Source organism: Actinia tenebrosa, unplaced genomic scaffold (genome assembly GCF_029948245.1).
Source record: "Actinia tenebrosa isolate PJP-AT-01 unplaced genomic scaffold, QUT_ActTen_1.0 PGA_scaffold3__52_contigs__length_22856419, whole genome shotgun sequence".
Taxonomy (NCBI): domain Eukaryota; kingdom Metazoa; phylum Cnidaria; class Anthozoa; order Actiniaria; family Actiniidae; genus Actinia; species Actinia tenebrosa.
Window position 1 is genome coordinate 7958465 of NW_028292580.1, and position 19429 is coordinate 7977893.

General features: G+C 39.0%; 1 protein-coding gene across 1 annotated transcript; it reads right to left on the reverse strand.

Moving 5' to 3' along the window:
* Window positions 1–11496: 11496 nt before the first annotated feature.
* On the reverse strand, window positions 11497–14797 carry LOC116304494 (uncharacterized). Its single transcript, XM_031714237.2, has 5 exons — window positions 13152–14797; window positions 12753–12984; window positions 12331–12544; window positions 12173–12210; window positions 11497–12039 (listed from the first exon to the last, which is right to left on the reverse strand). The coding sequence occupies exons 1-5, from the start codon at window positions 13243–13245 to the stop codon at window positions 11982–11984; spliced, it is 636 nt and encodes a 211-aa protein (XP_031570097.2). The 5' UTR covers window positions 13246–14797; the 3' UTR covers window positions 11497–11981.
* Between the last annotated feature and the right edge of the window lie 4632 nt (window positions 14798–19429).

The window sequence follows — 19429 nt, forward strand, 5'->3', positions numbered from 1 at the left end:
ATCTTCCTCTTCATTGGCCTCAAACCCATCCTATGTAAAAGGGAATGCTCAAATTAAAAACAGTTATATCATGCAATTACAGGCACATACACATAATCAGCTATGGCAATACCACGTTAGTTCTTACAATTTCTCTATTGAGGGATGGGGGTGGGTTATACTGATGTTTTTAAGCTTCTAAAATTGATGGATTATGGAAAATAGAGGGGGGGAAATGACTATACTTAAATCAATAATTTGATCATAAAAAGGAATTGTTAAAAACAGGGGCCACCAAAAGAATGTAACGCAGATCTGAGTATCCGAACTTGTATCCATCTCTGTCCATAAATAGACCTCTTTACTTTCGTGTGCAAATTGCCCATTTCAAACCATGTGATGTTTACATGATGCTCACTGGAGAAATCTTTCTTTTTTTTTCTTCTAGATTGTTTCCCTTCATATTGAAAGACTAAGAATTCTCCTGAGACCATCACGTAAACATCATATGCTTTGAAATGGGCAATTTTCATACGAAGGTAAAGAGGTCAAATGATTGACCATATTTTTAACTTACTTCCACATGTTCACTATCAGGGGTATCTGAGTCACTATCTCCAGAAAATGATCTATTATCTTCTGAGAAAAAAGCCTTATCTTCTGAGAAAAAAGCCATATCTTCTTCCTCCAAATTATGATTTGGTTGAAATTCATCATGATCAGGAACGGCATGTTCAAGAGTTTCTGGAATATGATCAGCGGCTAAATCCCGTAATTCTTCGTGATCCCTAGTAGCAGTACTACTACCTGTACCATATAATGCCAGATGATCATAATAGGTTCTCTTGCTAACAATTTTGTTGCAATGCTCACAGTGATAGACCTTATTTCGAGCAGGAAGACGCTTTCTTTTTCCTGTGTAACGAAAATGCAATTATAGTGAATAAAATAGCTAGTGAATGATAGGACTTCATTTTAAAGCTGCTTCTCTCCAGCAATTCCTGGGATGATGTACTGTATATTTTAAGCAAAAGGTCAAAGTTGATCAGAAGCAGATATAAGCTTAGCCTACTTACCATGAAGATTTGGTTGGGATGACTCGCATTTTTGAGACATTCTACATGGCAAATGGTCGTAGTAAGTCCTTTTTCCCATCCAATTCTTACAGCAACTACAAAACTTTTTACTTTTGTTCATGTTTAAGGAACGTTAAAATGTATAATGAAAGAAATATACGATAAGAAAACTGTAGATAAGATCTGTAATGTAAGGATCAGCTTTCACAAACTCCTGCACATGTTTGAACAAGCAAGGACTTTGTCCTCATCCGGTCTATGTCTGTCTCTGTCGGGATAAGAAGCACGAGTGTGTTCACGTGCACGTTGTACGTCATAGCATTTCGAAATTCCTATTGAATGAAATTGCAATGGCGGGCTTTTTCATTATATCAATAGATGCAGAATCAATCACTTCATTCTTTCCAGTTCTGGCTTTAATTGTGAGCAGAAGGTTTTCGATTTGTGAATTCACGACCTCTTTTGTGTACTGTAATCCATAACTTACATCTCTAATAGTCATCATGGTTCTTACCACGAGTTCTTTCTTTTCGGGAAGTGGAAATCGCACACGAACTACTACCTCGAGGTCTGATCGCAGTGCCTCCACAAATGATCAGGACCGGCGAGAAACAGTAGTGGTGAGTTCGCTGGAGTTGCGACAAATATTCGAAAGCATTAAGATATTGAGCAACACAGTTAAAGAACAAAGTGGCAAACTCGAGCAGTTGAACAACAATGTGAGTTTCGTGAAAGCTGAACTCATAAAGTTATCAACTACTGTGGATGAGATGCGGTCCGAGCTTCCATTGATAAAGGAGGCGGCAAACGAACAAACTGGCAGCCAACATTACGGACCAGTCCCTAAAGCAGTAAAGGTTAGACTTCAGAAAACATTATAGATTTTAAAAAAAGCATTTTCCTGCTCGATGTGTTAATTTGAAAAGATTTGTTATTCCAGTTTTATTCCAGTTTTAGTTTATTCAATTTACTCTAATTTATATATTACTGATTTAAGCTTATACCCTGGATGCGGCGCAGCTTATATTAAGCTTAGTATCAGGCAACTCTTAATTTATTGCTTAGATATGTTTGAATATTATGCAGTAATATTTTTTATCTCTATTTTAAAGGATGCCGTTCATTTACTGCATAACAAGCAAGAAGACAACAACAAGTTCAAAGGACAGGAAAGGTAGGTATTTTAGCACTTAAAAACTAAATCAACACTGTCAATTTTATTAAGTCACTATTGTTTCGTGCTCTTTGTAGGGTTGACAGCTCTCACAATTCAAGGCTGAGAAGTTTTCTAGTAACAGAGTTGGAAAAAGACGCGGATTTAAGTGAATTTTCAAAGCAAACGATTTTTCGTAAGTATTGTTGTTTCAAGCTCATTTTGTTAGGCGCATATTTTGAGAACCGTATAAATATTCAATTGCAGGACAATTTTTAGTTTGAATGATAGTTTCGACAGTAACAACGTCTGCCATCTTCAGATTTAATATCGTAATGCATATTGCACGAGGTATAAATACATGAATAAACAATAAAATTTAATGTAGCTTAAGTTAACTTATTTTCGATGAAATTCTTTTCAATACGTGGTGTGACAAGATACTACGAAACTAAGCGCCAGCAACATCTGGACACTTTACCTGAGCGTTTAGAGGCTGCAGAAAAGAAGAATTATGAAAAAAAACTCACATCCAGAAGACGGAGAGTGAGTATATTAAGCTCATATTTATTCATCGAAGCAGGGCTCGAAAACTAACCAAAATGCCCATCATGTGTGCGCGTTTGCAGGGGAGGGGGAGGGGTGATTGTAGAAAAAAATTCATGTTAGTAGCTTTCTTTCTTGCTAAAGTACATTTCATTATAAGGAGCCATCTTAAATACCTTGAAATCATCAAGATCTTTGAAAGTCGGTAATGCAAAAGCGAAATGAATACTGAAGGGGTGGACCATTAGATAATTGATGGGAGGAGGGCGGGGGGGTTGATATTGCACAGCCTCCTATCAACTATCTAATGGTCCATCCCTAATACAAACCTTAAGACTAACAAACCTTATTGACAGAATATCATAAGTGCAGTCCTTTTAGTTAATGCTTTCTTTCTTTCTCTCCCGCAGCTATTTGTCAATCGCCTCAAAGTGTGCGACGAAAATCAACAAGAAAGGTGGCAGGAACTAGATCCCATTCTAATGAGTGACGAAGAGGATGGAACTGGAGAAAATTCAGGCGCTTGGCTTGTTCGAAAGCCAATATGGCGAAGCCCGGAACTGGAAAATCTCATAGCAACACTCCAGAAAAAACTGGACGAAAGGGATGCAAAAACCACTTTCAAACATCCCAAAAATAGGCGTGTACTTGGGCGACCTTGTCAGAGGCCTGTGCCATCTTCTTCTCCATCCTGGGCCATCCGTGAAAGACAGCCTGCAGCCCGGAGTAATCCTTCAAGTAATTCGTCGTCGTCCTCCTCCCCCTCTCAACACTCAACTTCAACTCCACGAGCACAAGCAAGTACACCTCGTCTGATAACCCCTACTTCTCCCTCAATGCCTCGTAACGCTTCTTCCTCATCTAACAGCGGAAATTCGGAAAGCCAAAGTCGTAAGCGGAAGGCATCCAAAAAGAAACGTGACCATCATATAAATAGACAGCGACTAGAACTATCACACGTGGTACTCGCAGTTCAAGCTTCAAGCCAAGAGTATGACAGCAGCGATGAAAATATAAGCACTAGCGTTTGTTCATCAAACTCCTCTAGCTCCAAAAAGCGATATCGCAGAATAATGAGTGACGATGAAGACCAATTTGAACTTTAACGTCAGTGTATTTTGCATATTTTCATTTAATTGCAATTTGGCTTTAGCATTACTTATTCCATATACACGACTTCTTTGTTATAATTAAAACTCTTTTTAATTGCCATGAATTGTTCCAGTTCCATATTAAAAAGTAGATTATCTCGTCACATGACATGTACTAGATCTGATATTGATTGATGTAAAATAAAATGATTTGCTGTTGAAAGAAAACATTGCATATATTTTTTGTGGTAACGGGGGTACTTTTATTAGATTTGAAACCATAAGTTTAGAGCATAAAGAATCCTCAAAAAATTTAAATTTCCGATATTCATTGAGTATTAACCGAATGACATTAAGTGTCAGATCACGTATTTTTAGTAGCATGTAGAGTATCAGGGCAGCTTTGACATCTTATATTCCAGCACACTTCGAGAAACACGAAATGTCAAAATTAGTAAATAGCCCATAGTATTTATATAAGACAAAAATACTATTTTGAATTGGCTAGCAATCAGCTTTGATTAAAAAATCGCCTTTCGTACTTGCAAAGTATACGGGAGTATAAAGTAAGTGTAACAAAGCTGACACTTCACGTATCTTAAGCGTATCCTGATATCGGAAATTTCAATATTCGCACTATATAGTGCGAATCCAAGAAAGTCCTTCGTTTGACACGCTATGACATTTGGCGTATACGATGCCCGACACGCCCGTATTTTAGCGTATACTCTGAAAATACACGTGCGAATATGAGAGTTTCTGGTCTACGACACGCGGTTTTTCATGCAGTGATGTATATTTCAGAGTTAGGTAACAGGGAAAACTAATAATATATTTACTAGTCCAGGAGCCAGGGCCTGAAAAATTTCAGTTCGTTCAACCCAGCCTACAGAAAAGGTCTGACAACGTATTATTATAGTGAAATATGTGTACTTCAAAACTAGGTATTATGTGGTCCGTAAATGTGGTGCCATGGACAAGATAAAGGGGGTTATTTGCCCAAATATGGCATTTAGCATGGAAGTGTGGCTGAAATAATATTTGCCCTCTAGGATCTACCTCTTTCATCAAAATATCTCGAAACGAAACTACTGACACTACAAGCACTATTACAACAGCTAAAACAGAAGCGTCTACATGTGACTTTCTCGAAATTTACTCTGTAGCTTCACAGATCAGCCGCAAGATAATGCAGTGTAAGGGTATTTACATCAAGCCACTTAACGTTGATGATTTACAGTTAGAGGACTCTAAAAAGCTTCTTCCCCAGCGACTATACTGGCTTCTAAGGTGGATTGTCACTGGAGAACAGTATAGCGAATGTTCATCTTCCAGTGCAAGTAATACTGCAGATGAACGAAAAATTATCATGACTGGGCAAGATCTTATCCACTGCGCATCCCATGCAAGAATAAAGCTTCCCAAACACCTAAGTCTCACAATGTCCATCAAGCACTTAACTGTATCGAAACAGCTGATATCTCTTTTAAACAGAATGGGTCATTGCTGCTCTTATGAAGAGACTGAAGAAGTAGAAACCAGCTCAGCCAATGAAAGCTTAGCAAGAGTAGATGTTACTGGCGTAATAATACCAACCAACATTAGCACTGGAGTTTTCGTACAGATGGCGGCTGACAACAATGATATAAATGAAGAAACAATTGATGGGAAAAACACAACACACGCGACAACATCGGCTGTATACCAGCGCAAGCAGTACGGCCCAATGCCAGAGAGGACAGTTCACGCTGATCACTCTAAGAAGAAGCAGCGATCCCTAGATTCAACACAGAATCTTCTCGTCATAGAAGACGTAAATGTTGGAGGCAGACGCCCTGCCGTAGCAGACTATATTGGAGAAGATGTCAAGATCTTCTTTAAGCTAGACCGCCAGTTCAAATCCACCTGCATGGACGACCTCTGCTGGATGCTTCTCCGTCTTTCAGATCCCTTCGTGGTGAGTAACCAACAGATGCCAGAAGCGCAGATCATACCAGGGTGGAGTGGATTTAACACCTTCACTCATCCAAGCATCCCAATGGAGACCAGTATCGGTTACCACCCAATGCAGAATGCTGAAGCAAGCGACTTCTCTACCCTCTACACCATCATGACACAAGCACAAAAAATCTGTAATGCCCTGGGACAGCACGACTCAGTCATCACTTTTGATCTGGCACTCTATGTGAAAGCTAAGCAGCTGCAGATGAAGCTCCCGGACGAGTTTAAGAACACAGTCATCAGAATGGGGGGCTTTCACATTGCTCTAAACTACCTCTCCCTACTTGGGAAAAAATATGCTCAGTCAGGCTTAAAAGATCTACTTATTGAGTCGGGAGTCTATGCAGCTGGAACAACCTCTGCTTTAATGCTTGGCAAGTCATACAACCGAGGTATCCGCGCCCACAAGCTTGCCATGGAAGCACTATTCAGGCTTTTGTGGCAGGCTTTCCTGGAATGGCTGCAAAAGCAAGAGGTTACACAGGAAGACGAAGAGTTGAAGCAAACTTTTGTCAGCAAAAGTATGGAGTGCCGAGACACGCTAAGGAATAAAGCTTTCGATAATAGCGCCTGGCTGACATTTCAAGGTTGTGCCCACTCACTAACTATAATGTTAGATGCATTTAAATTCGAAAGCAGGAAGAAATCAAAGGTTTTCAGCTTCTGGGAACAATACATTGATATGGTGATGTTACTCTTACAGTTCATAAAAGCCGAACGAACTGGGAACTGGAATCTTCATCTGTCAACTACTTCTGCCATGGTTTCCCATTTCTTTTCTATGGACAGGGTCAACTATGCTAGATGGCTCCCTGTGTATGTTTCGGACATGAATGCATTACAATCAAACCATCCCGAAGTCTATCAAGAGTTCATGGCTGGAAACCACAGTGTAAGCCGCTCAAAGCAACCATTTGCTCAGGTTTGGCCCGACATGGCCCTAGAACAGTCCATTAACTTGGATTCAAAGTCAAAGGGCGGCATTGTTGGCATTAGTACCAGAAAAAATGCAGTAGAGCGATGGTTCCTAACCAGCCATGATCGAGCAGCGATAACCCAATCTCTAAAAACGATGTGCAGAATCGAGACTTGTGACCGAATTGGGACTCACAAGGAAGCTGGAGCAGCAAGAGCTAGTAGAGACGAGAAAGATGTACAGAAACTAGTTTCAAGTTTCGAGAGCGGTCTCCTTCGAAACCCTTTCTACATTCCAGATGACATTCCAGATGAGGAAGTGCCACTGTCCTTGACTAGCCTTGCTACTGGGGTTGTGCTACCATATGCTCATGCAGACAGACTTCTAGACGCAGTAGAACTAGGAAAACAAAGTATGGAAAGCTTTATCTCATCAAGGATCCAAATTAACAACAACAGTTTTATTTCTGGGATCCCATTCACAAGCTGAAAATCAATTCTTTCAGCTTAGTAGCCAGGAAGATCACAGTAAATCATCAAAAAGAGAAGATGATATCCGTTAATGGAGATCGTGAGCTTATCAGTCGTCTTCTTGTAGCTGCGAAGACCAGAGATATTGATTTGAAGGAAGTACTTTCCTATGAGCTTTGCTCTGTGCCGCTTGCTCTTGCACACTCTGATGGCAGCCTAACGAAGACTGCAAAAAGCAACCTAATGGGAATTCTAAAAAACGAAACCACATGCATCCCAAGTCTTCCTCCTTCACAAATTCCTACAGCATGTATCATCGACGCAATGGCTCTTATACAGATGGTGAAGTCTGCAGGGTCTGCAACATTTGGGGAATTGTGCCTTAACTACGAAAACATTCTTACCACCACATTACGTTGTAATAGCTGTTCCAGGGTGGATCTAGTTTTCGATCAGTATTGGGATGATTCAATCAAAGGGGGAGAACGCATTAAGAGAGTAGAATCAAGCTCCTTGACAGTTAACATCCACAATGGCCTCACACCAGTCCCAAAACAGTGGACGAAATTCATCTCAAACCCCAAGAATGAAGAAACCCTTGCTGAGTTCCTTTGTGTTTTCTTAAGTGAGTCACTATCACCTCGCTTAGGTCCTTCCCAGAAGGTGGTTCTGGCTGGTGGATTTAAAGATGGGTTGAAAACAGTGTCTTTAACTCAAAGCTCCAGTGTTGTTGAGCCAGATTTGAATTCAGACCACGAGGAAGCCGATACGAGGCTACTGCTCCACGTGAAAAACGCCGCAACCAGCCATCCACGGGTCGTGATACAGTCGCCAGACACTGGCGTCGTCGTTCTTTCAACAGCACATTTTGAAGATCTGCACTGCCAGGAGCTGTGGTTTAAAACAGGAGTAAAGGACAAACAGAGATACATACCAGTCCATGCTATTCATTCTTCTCTTGGTCGGCCTCTTAGCAAGTGTCTATTATCATTTCATGCCCTAACTGGATGCGAATCGACAAGTGCCTTCTCTGGAATCGGAAAGAAAAAGGACTGGAAGATATTGACGACCCAAGAGCACATGCAGCGCGATGTTAGCCGTCTAGGAGATAATCTTATCATAGAAGACAAAGTACAGAAAGTGGCTGAATCTTTCGTCTGTTTACTTTACACTTCTGTAAAGAGCTTTGCAAGTGCAGACGACGCCAGATATTTTCTTTTTTGTCAAAAGAGTAAGAAAAGTCAGGAACTTCCTCCTACATCAGAATGCCTTTCTCATCATATCAAGAGAGCAAACTTTCAAGCTTATTTGGAAAAAAAGCACTTATCCCACACCAGAACCTTCCATCACCTGAAAAAAATGGATGGAAGGTGGAAGATGGCAAGTTATCCGCAGTTCTCAAGACAAGAACTCCTGCACAATCAGGAATGATAGAGCTGACCACGTGTGGCTGCACAACATCCAACTGCAAAAGAAACTGTTCTTGTAAGAAAAGTGAACTACCATGCAAAGAGGCATGTTTGTGCATGGCAGACGAAGGATGCTGTAACACGATGAATGAAAGTTTATTTCCTTATGATGATTCCAGTGACTCAGATACAGAGTGAAAATTCCGTATTATTTTCACCCCTAAAGCAGCCATTAAATGAGTACGCGCAGCATGTCATCATGACTTTCTGGGTGTGATTTCTAGGTGAGAATCATTATAAATGCTACCGGGTCTGCAGTTGCCTATTTAAGCTAAAAAATCCAAGGTTTCGGCCTCATTTCCTCAGGTTGGCTGTACCAGTCAGTGCAAGACGGATTTTTTCCTTGGTTTTTCCGTACAAACGTCGCCTGAGCTTCCCTATACAACATTGCCGTCCAGTACCAACAGTCGTCGAGGTTAATTATTTGATTGTTTCACGTCATGTTTACGGGCTTCACTCGAATCTTGGCATCGTTTTAAGATTTATTTGGCCGTGCATGTGTGTCTGATCGTAGTTCAGTCCAGCCCCATTTTTGGTTTCAGAGTTCATGTTCACTTTGCCATGGACTCTAGTTTTTCGTTATGTTTGATATTTTCATGTTCGCAGCCGCGACACGTGTGTTTGCATGATTAAGTTTCCCTAGTAGTTCAGTCAAGCTCTGTGTTTACTGTTTAGCCTGTTTAGCCCAAATTTTTATATTTTCACGTAGTCACTACTTTACTCGCTTGTCATGGCTGTACAGTAGTTATTACGGCTATTAGTTGTTATGTATTTATTAAACCTACATGTTAGTGGATTCGGCTTAGTTAGATTTTAAGGGTTAAGTATAACATGTTATGTATTGCATGCTTCGTTGGGCTGGTCGTGTGTCGGCCTTTAGTTAAATTTATTGTTCGGTCGTGTGTCGACCGTGTTTCGGCAGTTCAGTCATGAGGCCACCTTGATCTCGGTTAAATTTATTGTTCGATCGTGTGTCAGCCGTGTTTCATATTCTGCTTGTGTGTCGACCATTAGCCTATTCAGGAGGGCCATCTACTGTCTTGCTGGATTAGAAGGGCAATCTAAATCAACCTCCTATAACCTGTTTTCGGACGGCTCTGCTCGGCTAGTGTGTGCATTTCCCTTGTTCAATTTTCACAGGTATCAATTGTTTACATCTGCGTTTGTTTATGGAGTTATGCGTTCTGACCCTCTACGACCACCCATGCGAAATGGCTGGGCTCGACGGGTCCCTTTCCTAGAACTGGTTTTATGGGAACCGGGTAGTATTCGAGTTTTGGGGAAATGTATCAATTCATGAGAAATATTGGTAAAGAATGTATCAATTTATTACAGTTGCTGGCTATATGGTATTAAGTTTAGTTAGTGCTAGAGCACAGGCTGAAGGCAAAACTCGTATTTCCAAAACTTAACCGAGTGTATGAGGTGAATGGCTGCTTTGGCGGGGAAAAGCAGCCATGAAACAAGTACGCGCGGAATGTTATCCTGACTTTCTGGGTGTGATTCATAGATGAGAAGCATTATAAACGCCCCTGGGTCGGCAGTTTACTATTTAAGCGAGAAAATCCAAGGTTTCGGCCTTACTTGCTCAGCTTCGCTGTACCAGTCAGTGCTAGACGGATTTTTGACCCCACCCACCTCCCCTCCATTATAACAGTTCAGTCTGGTAGCTTAATCACAGCCTCGGCAAAACTCGTGTTCCCAAAACTTAACCGCGTGTATGAGGTGAATGGCTGCTTTGGCGGCGAAAGTGAGCGGGGGTCTTTAAAAATCGACCAAAGGTGTGGAAAATTTAAAAAAATTAAAAGTTTTCTTACTTAGCCTGTTGCGACGTATAATATTGGCCGCAGGCTTCCTGTGGAAGTGCTGTTTCGTAGGGCCCAGGGGGAGTGGAAGTGAGTATTTGAGAGAGAGGAGTTGACTGTTATAACGGAAGGAGATCGAGACTGTCCTAGAATCCCCTCGGGACAGCCATAAAATGTATAATTTAATTTTTTGAGTTTGTTAGAAGTTTATTGACATTTTGATGACTATAAGCTTTTGATTCTACAGCGAATCAAGTATTTTTGTGAACCTATATTCGTGTGAACGTGTAAACGATTACGAAGGAAATATGTGACTGTTGGAAGATCCACGTTGAATAAAACCTTTGAAAATACACGCATCTCGACCTAGTCCCGAGGCAGAGCCCTGAAAACGCCTACATAGCCCAAATGTAGGACCAGATGAACTATTAATGGGGAAAAAAATTAAAAACTTCAGATTTTTATCGTAGGAAAACGTCACGATTTTCTGTTTTTCCGGCTGAGGACTACATTTCAAGGTATTTTCACCGCACCTCACAAAAAATTCTATTGAAAAATCTTCTCGTAACTAAATCAAAAACTAAATTAATATTTCAAAACGAGATATTTCCCGTTACTTCTAGAGCTTATTTTTGAATATTGTCGATAATTCGAATATTTAACAGAATTTATAACTTGAGTGAATTTTCATGTTTGAAAATATCGCTTAACTTGAACGTCGAAAATCGCACATTGCTACATGCTCCAAGGCAATGAGACTATAACCAGATTAAACTACAATGTTTCCTCTTTCAGAAACTGCAATAAAATTTTCGGGCTACTGAAATGATAAAATTTCATGGCCTTTAACAGGTCAAAAACCCTGCTACGTAACAACCGAAAAATCATCTGTTAGCCATTTCAAAAATTCACCAGAAATTCTCTTTATTGTCAGTTCCCTTGATATGTAGGCAAATTATTTCCAATACAATAAGGAATAAAATTCTTAAATTCTAGAGGCAAAAAAATTGTTTAATGGAGTTTATATTTTCAACCGACCTTACTTACATTTCAACGTATCTGATTGTCACCGGCTCAAACTAGCACATTACCGGTTTATTGGTTCATCGGTACCATTATCGGTTTTGAAGGCGCTTCTCCTTGCTAAGGATGCAGCAAATAGTCAGAACCTTCTTCAGAAGATTATTTGTATTAGGGTTTTCCGATTTAGTGACCTTTTCGTCGATTTGGCAATATCTTTATTGCCATGCATTGTCTTTTTTTCTAAGTATTAGAGTTTTTCCGTATCCCTTGAACTTCAAGGGTAAATTTCAAAGGGTGAAATTTTTCATGCAAATTAGGCAAGGAAATTTATTCGCTTTTACCAAAAAAGCATATTCTGTTTTTTGTTTTTCTTTCTTTTTTTTTTTGACGTAGTTGAATATTCTAATAATGATTAAACCCTTGGATTAACAATACACAGCAGATTCCTGCGTTTAATCATTATTAGAATTTTCTATTTTGCTATCTCTTTTCTTTTTCTTTGGCTTCTGCCTAGAAATAAACAACAGACAGTTTTCTACATTTATAAGCAAATTATTAACGCATGACAAAATATTGTAGAAAAAATTGTATAGGAATCAAAACTCAGATTCTATGGCTGACCCATGAACTGATTTCCCATTACCTTTTCTTTGGTGACTTCTTTTGGCGTTTAGTTCCAATCTACAAAGGATAAAACAAGGTTATACGGGGGCCCATATAGATAAAAAAGCAACAGATCGTACAACAGATTGAATCACATGAACGTGTTACCACTGATTTATGACAAGAGCTAATGTTAACCTCAGATCCGCTGCTTTTTTCACTATGATCTTCTACATCCTCATCGCTTACAAGTGAGTCATCCGAGTCTTTGGCGGGTTTCATAGCAGACAATGGGCCCTTTTCTTCTTGTTTCTTTGCGTGTTGCAGTTTTATCCCAAGGTCTTGAACGGATGTACACTCAGAAGTTTCTATGACATGGATTTTCTCTCTAGAAGAGACTTCAGGGCTGTTCCTATATGCAAATTAAAAATACGTACGTGTTAGTAACATGTGCACATCATTAAAGCTGGAAAATTGGCAGAGTTATCAATCAACAAACCGTAATACACCTGTAGGGTTTTACTCTATCACTTGTAAACGTATTTTGTTTTACCTCAAAAAGGTATTGACATTATTTGTCCTTAATTCAAACATAAAAAATATACATACATATCACTTACTTCGTTTTTCTTCTTAAACTTCCTATTCTGCTCTTAATGCTTTTCATCTTTCCTTCATTGCTATTAGCTTCTTGGTAATTTTGATACACCGGCTTTGGAAGCGACTTGCCATTTTTCAAAATGAACCTGGAAATTTCTCGCCAATTATTACCATGTATCTTTGTGGCCTCCAGATACAACAGTTTTTCCTCTTCGGTAATGCCGTCTTTTCTTAGTAATTTCGTTTCAGATTCTTAAAATTAGAAATAAAAACTAAACATTCATTTCTCCCCTTTACTTCATAAACTATACGTATACACATTTGGTGTGCAAACACGAGAAAGAGACGCTTGAGTTATCCTATCAAAGCATGTTTTAAACATGCTGTCTTGTAAAATTTCTTTCTGTAAAATTACTTACGTTTGTAGCTATTCTCTTCTTCCTGTAACAGTTGGTCTTTATCCATTTTCTCTCTCGGCTTTGACATACAACAAGCTGTCGAACTACACAGCATGAAAGACACTTCAAAATCAAACTAAAAGTATTCTCCACTTGCAAATAAGATCTGAATGCAAATACAAATACAGCAGTGGATGTTGACTTTTCGTGCACAAAAACAAAAGGTGACAATGAAGTTTATGCGGAATGTGAAATTCTTTTGTTAAAGCAGCAAACTTCAAAAGGGAAAAAATAATACGATACACGCGTAGTGTGATATACAAAACAAAGGAAGTCACATTTCACGCTCAAAGTTTGAAAAAAGGAGTCGTGGCAAAAACGTCTACTTTAATTTTGAGTTATAGGGATTAGAAGTGTTGGATGAAAAAGCTCTATAGCTCATACCATAAAACTCAAAACATCTTTGTTAGAAATATTATATTGCAAAAATGAGCCGTTTATGTACTTTCCCGGCATTTATTGGTACAGTTAGCATGGCTACTTTAAATCTCCTTTCAGTAATTATAGAATTACTCGAAGATGAAAAGGATGTCTGCCCTTCATTTCCTGCACATAACTTTTGCATTTCTATAGTCATGTTACTGCAAGTTTTCTCAGCTGTTCAGGGTGTTTCTCTTCAAGCTGCCATTAGACTACTGTTTCCAACCTTACCTGGACAAAGAGATGAATTATGGCCTCGTTTGACCCGAAACCCAGTTCAGATGTGGGAGTTGACAGGCGAAACACCATCAAGCCTTACAAGAGTTGTTCAGAGAATCTCAGTTGATGCTGAAAGATTTATCCGCAATTCCCGAAACCCAAGATCGGAGAGATTCAAACAAGGCCGCTTGCTTTGACAACTCGTGACCGGATATTGATGCTTTTTGTTTGGCTACGCACGTATCCGACCTTTTCAGAACTTGGAAGTATGTTTGGAGTGGGTGCTACAACTGCAGCAGAAAATATCCATATCCTTCTTTTAATAACACTTTTTCATTATGAGCCCCTCTACATTAGATGGCCTAGTTTACGGGTTTGGAACAGTTTACGAGGAAGTATTGCGGATTTCCCTGATGTAGTTGGCATCATTGACGCCACGCCAATCCACAACGTACAAAGGCTGTATTATCGCCGCGATAGGGGCTATCATTTCCTAAACTGGCAATAGTTGACTGTGATGGCTTCTTTGTCTATAGCCAGGCAGGATATCTAGGTCACCTAACTGACGCAGCAAGCTATGCCATGATTCCAAGAATTGGTCATAACTGTGCTCTTCCACTTTCAGTAGACAGCTATATATTGGCAGACAGTGGATATCCAACAGGATATCCGCTATTTGTACCATTCTCACGTTGTGGTGAGAGGCGTCTAACAGCCAACATGCAATTGTTTAATAGCTTGTTGTCTGTTCACAGAGTGAGAATAGAACATAGAATAGGCGACTTAAAGATATATAGGTGTGTCTCTAGTCGTTTTAGACACAGGCGTTGGAGGATAAGTGGAGTGGCCAACTTAGTTACAGCTCTTGCTAATAGAAGGAGACGACTTTTCCAAAGCATTAGAAGACAAGCAGCACTTCGCTTGTAGCAAAGTCGTATTTTTGAAATGTGCTTTAATGAGCTTATTAGTTTAAATCTATAATTCAACACTAATAGAAATCATTAAAAAAATTAAGTAAAAATTAGTTTGAACACATATTGAAGATAAGATGTTGAAGATATTTCATACTTTGAAATTCACACATAAAAAATTCATTCAAAAATAGATGGCTAATTCGGCTAATTTGCATTTAAAATTTCATCTCTTGAAATTTACCCTTGAAATTCAAGGGATACGGAAAAACTCTATTACATAACAATAGAATTCGGAAAGAATAGAGGCGAGAAAAATTAACTTCCAGCATTGTTACCTCGATAAATTATCGAGTGTCATGAAAGAATCCACTCCAGCGACTCTTCAGCTTTTCAGGCAGTTTGTGCTAGCATTAATGTTTAATTATTCAAATGCTTGTGTCACGTCAATATTTATATCATAAACTAAGGAAAGCATCTGCGATACATTTCTTTAACAGGAATGGACTATCAAATGTTTTACCGTTAACAAGCTTTCAAGATTTTAAAGATAATGGTCAACTTCAAAATGCACTCTGATTCAGCACGTGTATATAATTTTCTTAATTCGTACTTTTCTCGTACTGGTGCTTTGTTTTATTTCCTATATCGAATTATTTGAGTGGTTTTGCTTAACCTGTGAAATAGTTCAACAGTGTATTACATATTAGTAATAAAACACTATTTCCATTGTTTTTCTTAGTGTCTATTCGTCTGTTATACCCTAACTATTAGTCTCTGTTTTACAGGTTCAGTAAAATCACTCCATCGCTAGATTGAACCGAAACAACAAGATCATTTTATATCATAGCTACCTCAACCCATCCCAAGCCTTACAGTATTGATTATACTACAGTGTATTATTACATGTAGTCTGCAATTAGAGTGCCCTAGCCCGTCGAATCAAGAGTTTCCTTCGATTAATTAAAAACCCACAATTACTAACTACTATTGGTAGAAACGACCGTTTTTGTCTAAACATCTGTCCAGTGGACTTATAGATCTTTAAGTACCCTATGGCATGCTCAATTTTCACACGTAAACGTCGTAAATGACGGTTTGCCCTTTGTTGGTGGCGGTTTCTTGCGATTCTGTGAGGAGTCACGAGAGGAGCTCTCAATGGATAGCCACCGTCGGCAAGAATTCAGGCATGTCTTGGTAATCCTAGCTGACCTCCAAATCCAATGTTTGGGAGGTACCGGTAGGTGCTACTGTCATTTAGATGTCCAAGAAAGCCTGAAACAAGAAGGGTGATTATACCATCGGCATCAATGACCAACTGGGTTGACATGAAAAGGACTTTTTTGTCCCCTCGATAAAACTCAGCCTAAAGTCTCCCCGATGGGCGTCGTATGCGATGCGTAGTAGCATCTATCGAACCCACTGCATTTGGAAAGTGATTCCAATACCCCATAAATGAGGACCAAGCTGATGCAAAAACGAAGAGGAAGAAAAGCCAAAGGTATGGTAAAGTCGTGTTTCTTGATGCTGGTAGCGAATGTCACATAATTGACTATAACTTTCCTGTATTTTTTACTTTGTATTCAACAGGGGAAAACAGACAGCTAAATCGAAAATGTCGAGTATTTTAGAGTCCCTTCCTGCGCTCATACAGAATGCAAACTCGGCAGCCAAAGACCATAGCAGGGCCGTGAAGACATGGATGCAAATAGATAGTTTGACTCAGATTAACCATGCACCTTTTTCTAACTAACCTATTTAAAAACCTATCTTGAAAAGAAAGATGAATTAAAAATTGATTTAGAATTAGAATACGCGTACGATTGTTCTTTGATTTTATTGAGATTGTGTAGTTCCAGAAATTATCCATACCCCTATGGAGGAGGTTTTTTTAAATACGTAGTACCCAACCGAAAATTCCAATTTTTTCCATACAAACTCTGTAATGTTGTTCTTTCTTTGATCCCTCACTCCTCAGAAATATTAAATTCCTCTTTGAGGGGTAAGGGGTGGGGTGGGGGTATGAATAATTTGTGAAACTACACATTCCAAATCAGTTGAGAAAAGGTTTGATCGAATTCGCATTTAAATTAGTGTTCAGTATTTGTATAAATTCTGAAATCCTCAAATAATTTTATTGATACCAATAGTAAACGATATGAAATAAAATATATTGTTTATAGACCAAACTGTAAAGAATGTACGGCTGAATAACTACGAGATTCATAAAAGTCAAAACCTCATATATCTTTGATCTCAGCCAGCTCTACGTGTGTTTTCAATCGGCCGATGACGTCAACTGCTACAGGACGTTTGGATTGATTTAGGTATTGCTAGTCCAAAAAAAGTTCCCATTGTTTTAATATGTACTGTTAGATTACTAGTATTTCGACAAGCAGAAGCATTTCTTAATAAAACGTTATGTATATAAAATATTTTCTTTTTCTCACTAAATTCCTTGTTTTTCAATTATATTACATCTCCAATTTACTGTCACTTGGCGTACTTACCGTACTTAGTGTAAGGATCGCCGATGGTATTCTGGAATCAAAGGTCACTAAATCGGAAAACCCTATTAGAATCACACCAGATATCACAGAATTTAAAGGACCTTCTTCTTGTTCACGCGCGAATTGTGTACCATAACTTCAAACAAGCCAGATTGCATTACACACAGCAAGTCATTGACTATGACAATCCACAATTATGTGCACTGGTTGTCATTTCCTGTAGTATTGACGCATAACTAAAGATATATCACTTGCTTTCAAAATTATTGTTCTTCACAGGAGCAAAATACTGCTGCATTATTCTGAACATCGCGTTCACGGTGTTGTAAACATTGTCCAAAAGCGATTCAGTCTGAGATCGAGAGGAATTGTGTGTCCACAACAAAACATTCGAACAACGGCGAGTTTTGGAAACTCCGTTTTTTGTACGACCATTTACAAGTGTATGTTTCCGCATCGAAGAATTTTCAATTGTATGGGCAATTGATGGCCATTAATTCTTCTTTGCGTCCTCTATTTCTTACTTCTTTCTTTCTTATTTCTTAGTGTCAGGCAACTTGACAACTACTTTAACTATAAAAGCAAAAATAAGATACCACATAGCTTATCGCGGGGGGGGGGGGTGGGGTGATCTATTTCCAACACCACTGAGGAGAGCTTATTAAAGAGGGGGGGGACAGGGAGGGGGGTCTTAATGATATTCCATTCCAAACATAATCATTATCCGGGTCTAATTAGCAGTCTTCGCATGAGAGCCTGGATTTATAAGTGGCTTACCGTGCACTGTGTACACAAATATGGGAAGTTCTTGAGATGTGGAATTCCGATAACTGGATAAAATGGATTTCTTTTTCCCAATACTGGATTTATGATGGGAATTTCTTTACTACAAAATGGGTTTGGTAGCATGTTCCCAATTTGGGAAATTGCCATCTTTTTCCCAAAGGTAACCCAAGGTAAATCCAATATTATCCTATTTCTGCAATCTGAATTTTTTTCTTTGTCTGTCTGCTTGAGTTTTGATTTACACTAATGAAATTAGTATGTAAACATTGCGATTGCCTATATAAAGAACCAAAATAACTAGTCTGTGAGATTAATGGCAATGTTTCTTAAGGAGCATGAATCGGGATGCTGTACTCATCCTATTACGAGAGGAATGTAAGGAAATCCATTTACTTGGACCACTTGGCAAAAAATTTTGGTGTTCACTCCAGAGAGCATGCGATGATGCTGGCTGGAGGCGAACAAAACCAAAGTGGAACATTAGTGTATGTATATTTTTGTATACACTCAATTGGAAAGGTTGTCAGGCACCAAATTATTGAACATATAATCTAAGACCTCTAGGATCTATGGGTAACCAGTAAATCAGCTAAGTCGTATGCAACTAGAGAAAAAATTGGGTGTTTGTTCAAAGAAATCATCTCTCACGCAACTCTTTCCCAAGTAGAGTACGATCACTAAAAGTGTGCAATATAAATAGTACTATATAGCATTGTACTTCGGACAATGGAAAGAAACACAAATATATCACATATCGAAATCTTAAATGTTTGGAACCTGCAAAATTCGTGAACACATAGACATGCTGGTATATAATTGCCGTGCAAGTCAGGGGCACATCCAGGATTTTTTCTATTGGGGGAGACACCATCCAGGATTTTCGTTTTAGGAGGGAGTGCACCCTTTGCTTACAAACTCAAACCCCAATAATGCAGTAGATAACAGCTCATCTAGGGATCTAGGGGGAAGGGAAACAAAATCCCCATGCACCCCTCCCCTAGATCTGCCGTTGCAAGAAGATTCTAATAAATTTGTATATGCAACCACCATCGTGATAAGCTTGGCATTTACTGGAGAGGATGTCTCTCGAATTGTCAGGTCCAATCAGAGAAAATCGTCAGTTTCGAAACTTCCGGTCAGCGAAATGTACACATATAAGATTGAATGTTGTAATATGTGAGATAAAATGGGCCATATTTGGCTGAACATAAAATACCTGTAATTATACTTACCTGCGCGGCAGAGTAATAAATCGGATTCATTGACTAAGTGAGTACATTTGCTAAGGCCGAATGTTTAAAGATGTCTGGTCACCACAAAATCTGTCTCATTCATTTTTCCAAACTTCCGGTCAGCAGTTGAAAATGAGAACAACTTTAGTTCAAGAATTCTT

Excerpts from the sequence above, each read along its gene's own strand:
- LOC116304494 (XM_031714237.2), bottom strand. The coding sequence starts at position 13,245 with ATGCTGTGTAGTTCGACAGCTTGTTGTATGTCAAAGCCGAGAGAGAAA. Across the intron at positions 12,211-12,330 it reads AAAAAAGCAGCGGATCTGAG|ATTGGAACTAAACGCCAAAA; the intron begins GTTAACATTAGC and ends TATCCTTTGTAG. Across the intron at positions 12,040-12,172 it reads AAGAAGTCACCAAAGAAAAG|GCAGAAGCCAAAGAAAAAGA; the intron begins GTAATGGGAAAT and ends GTTTATTTCTAG.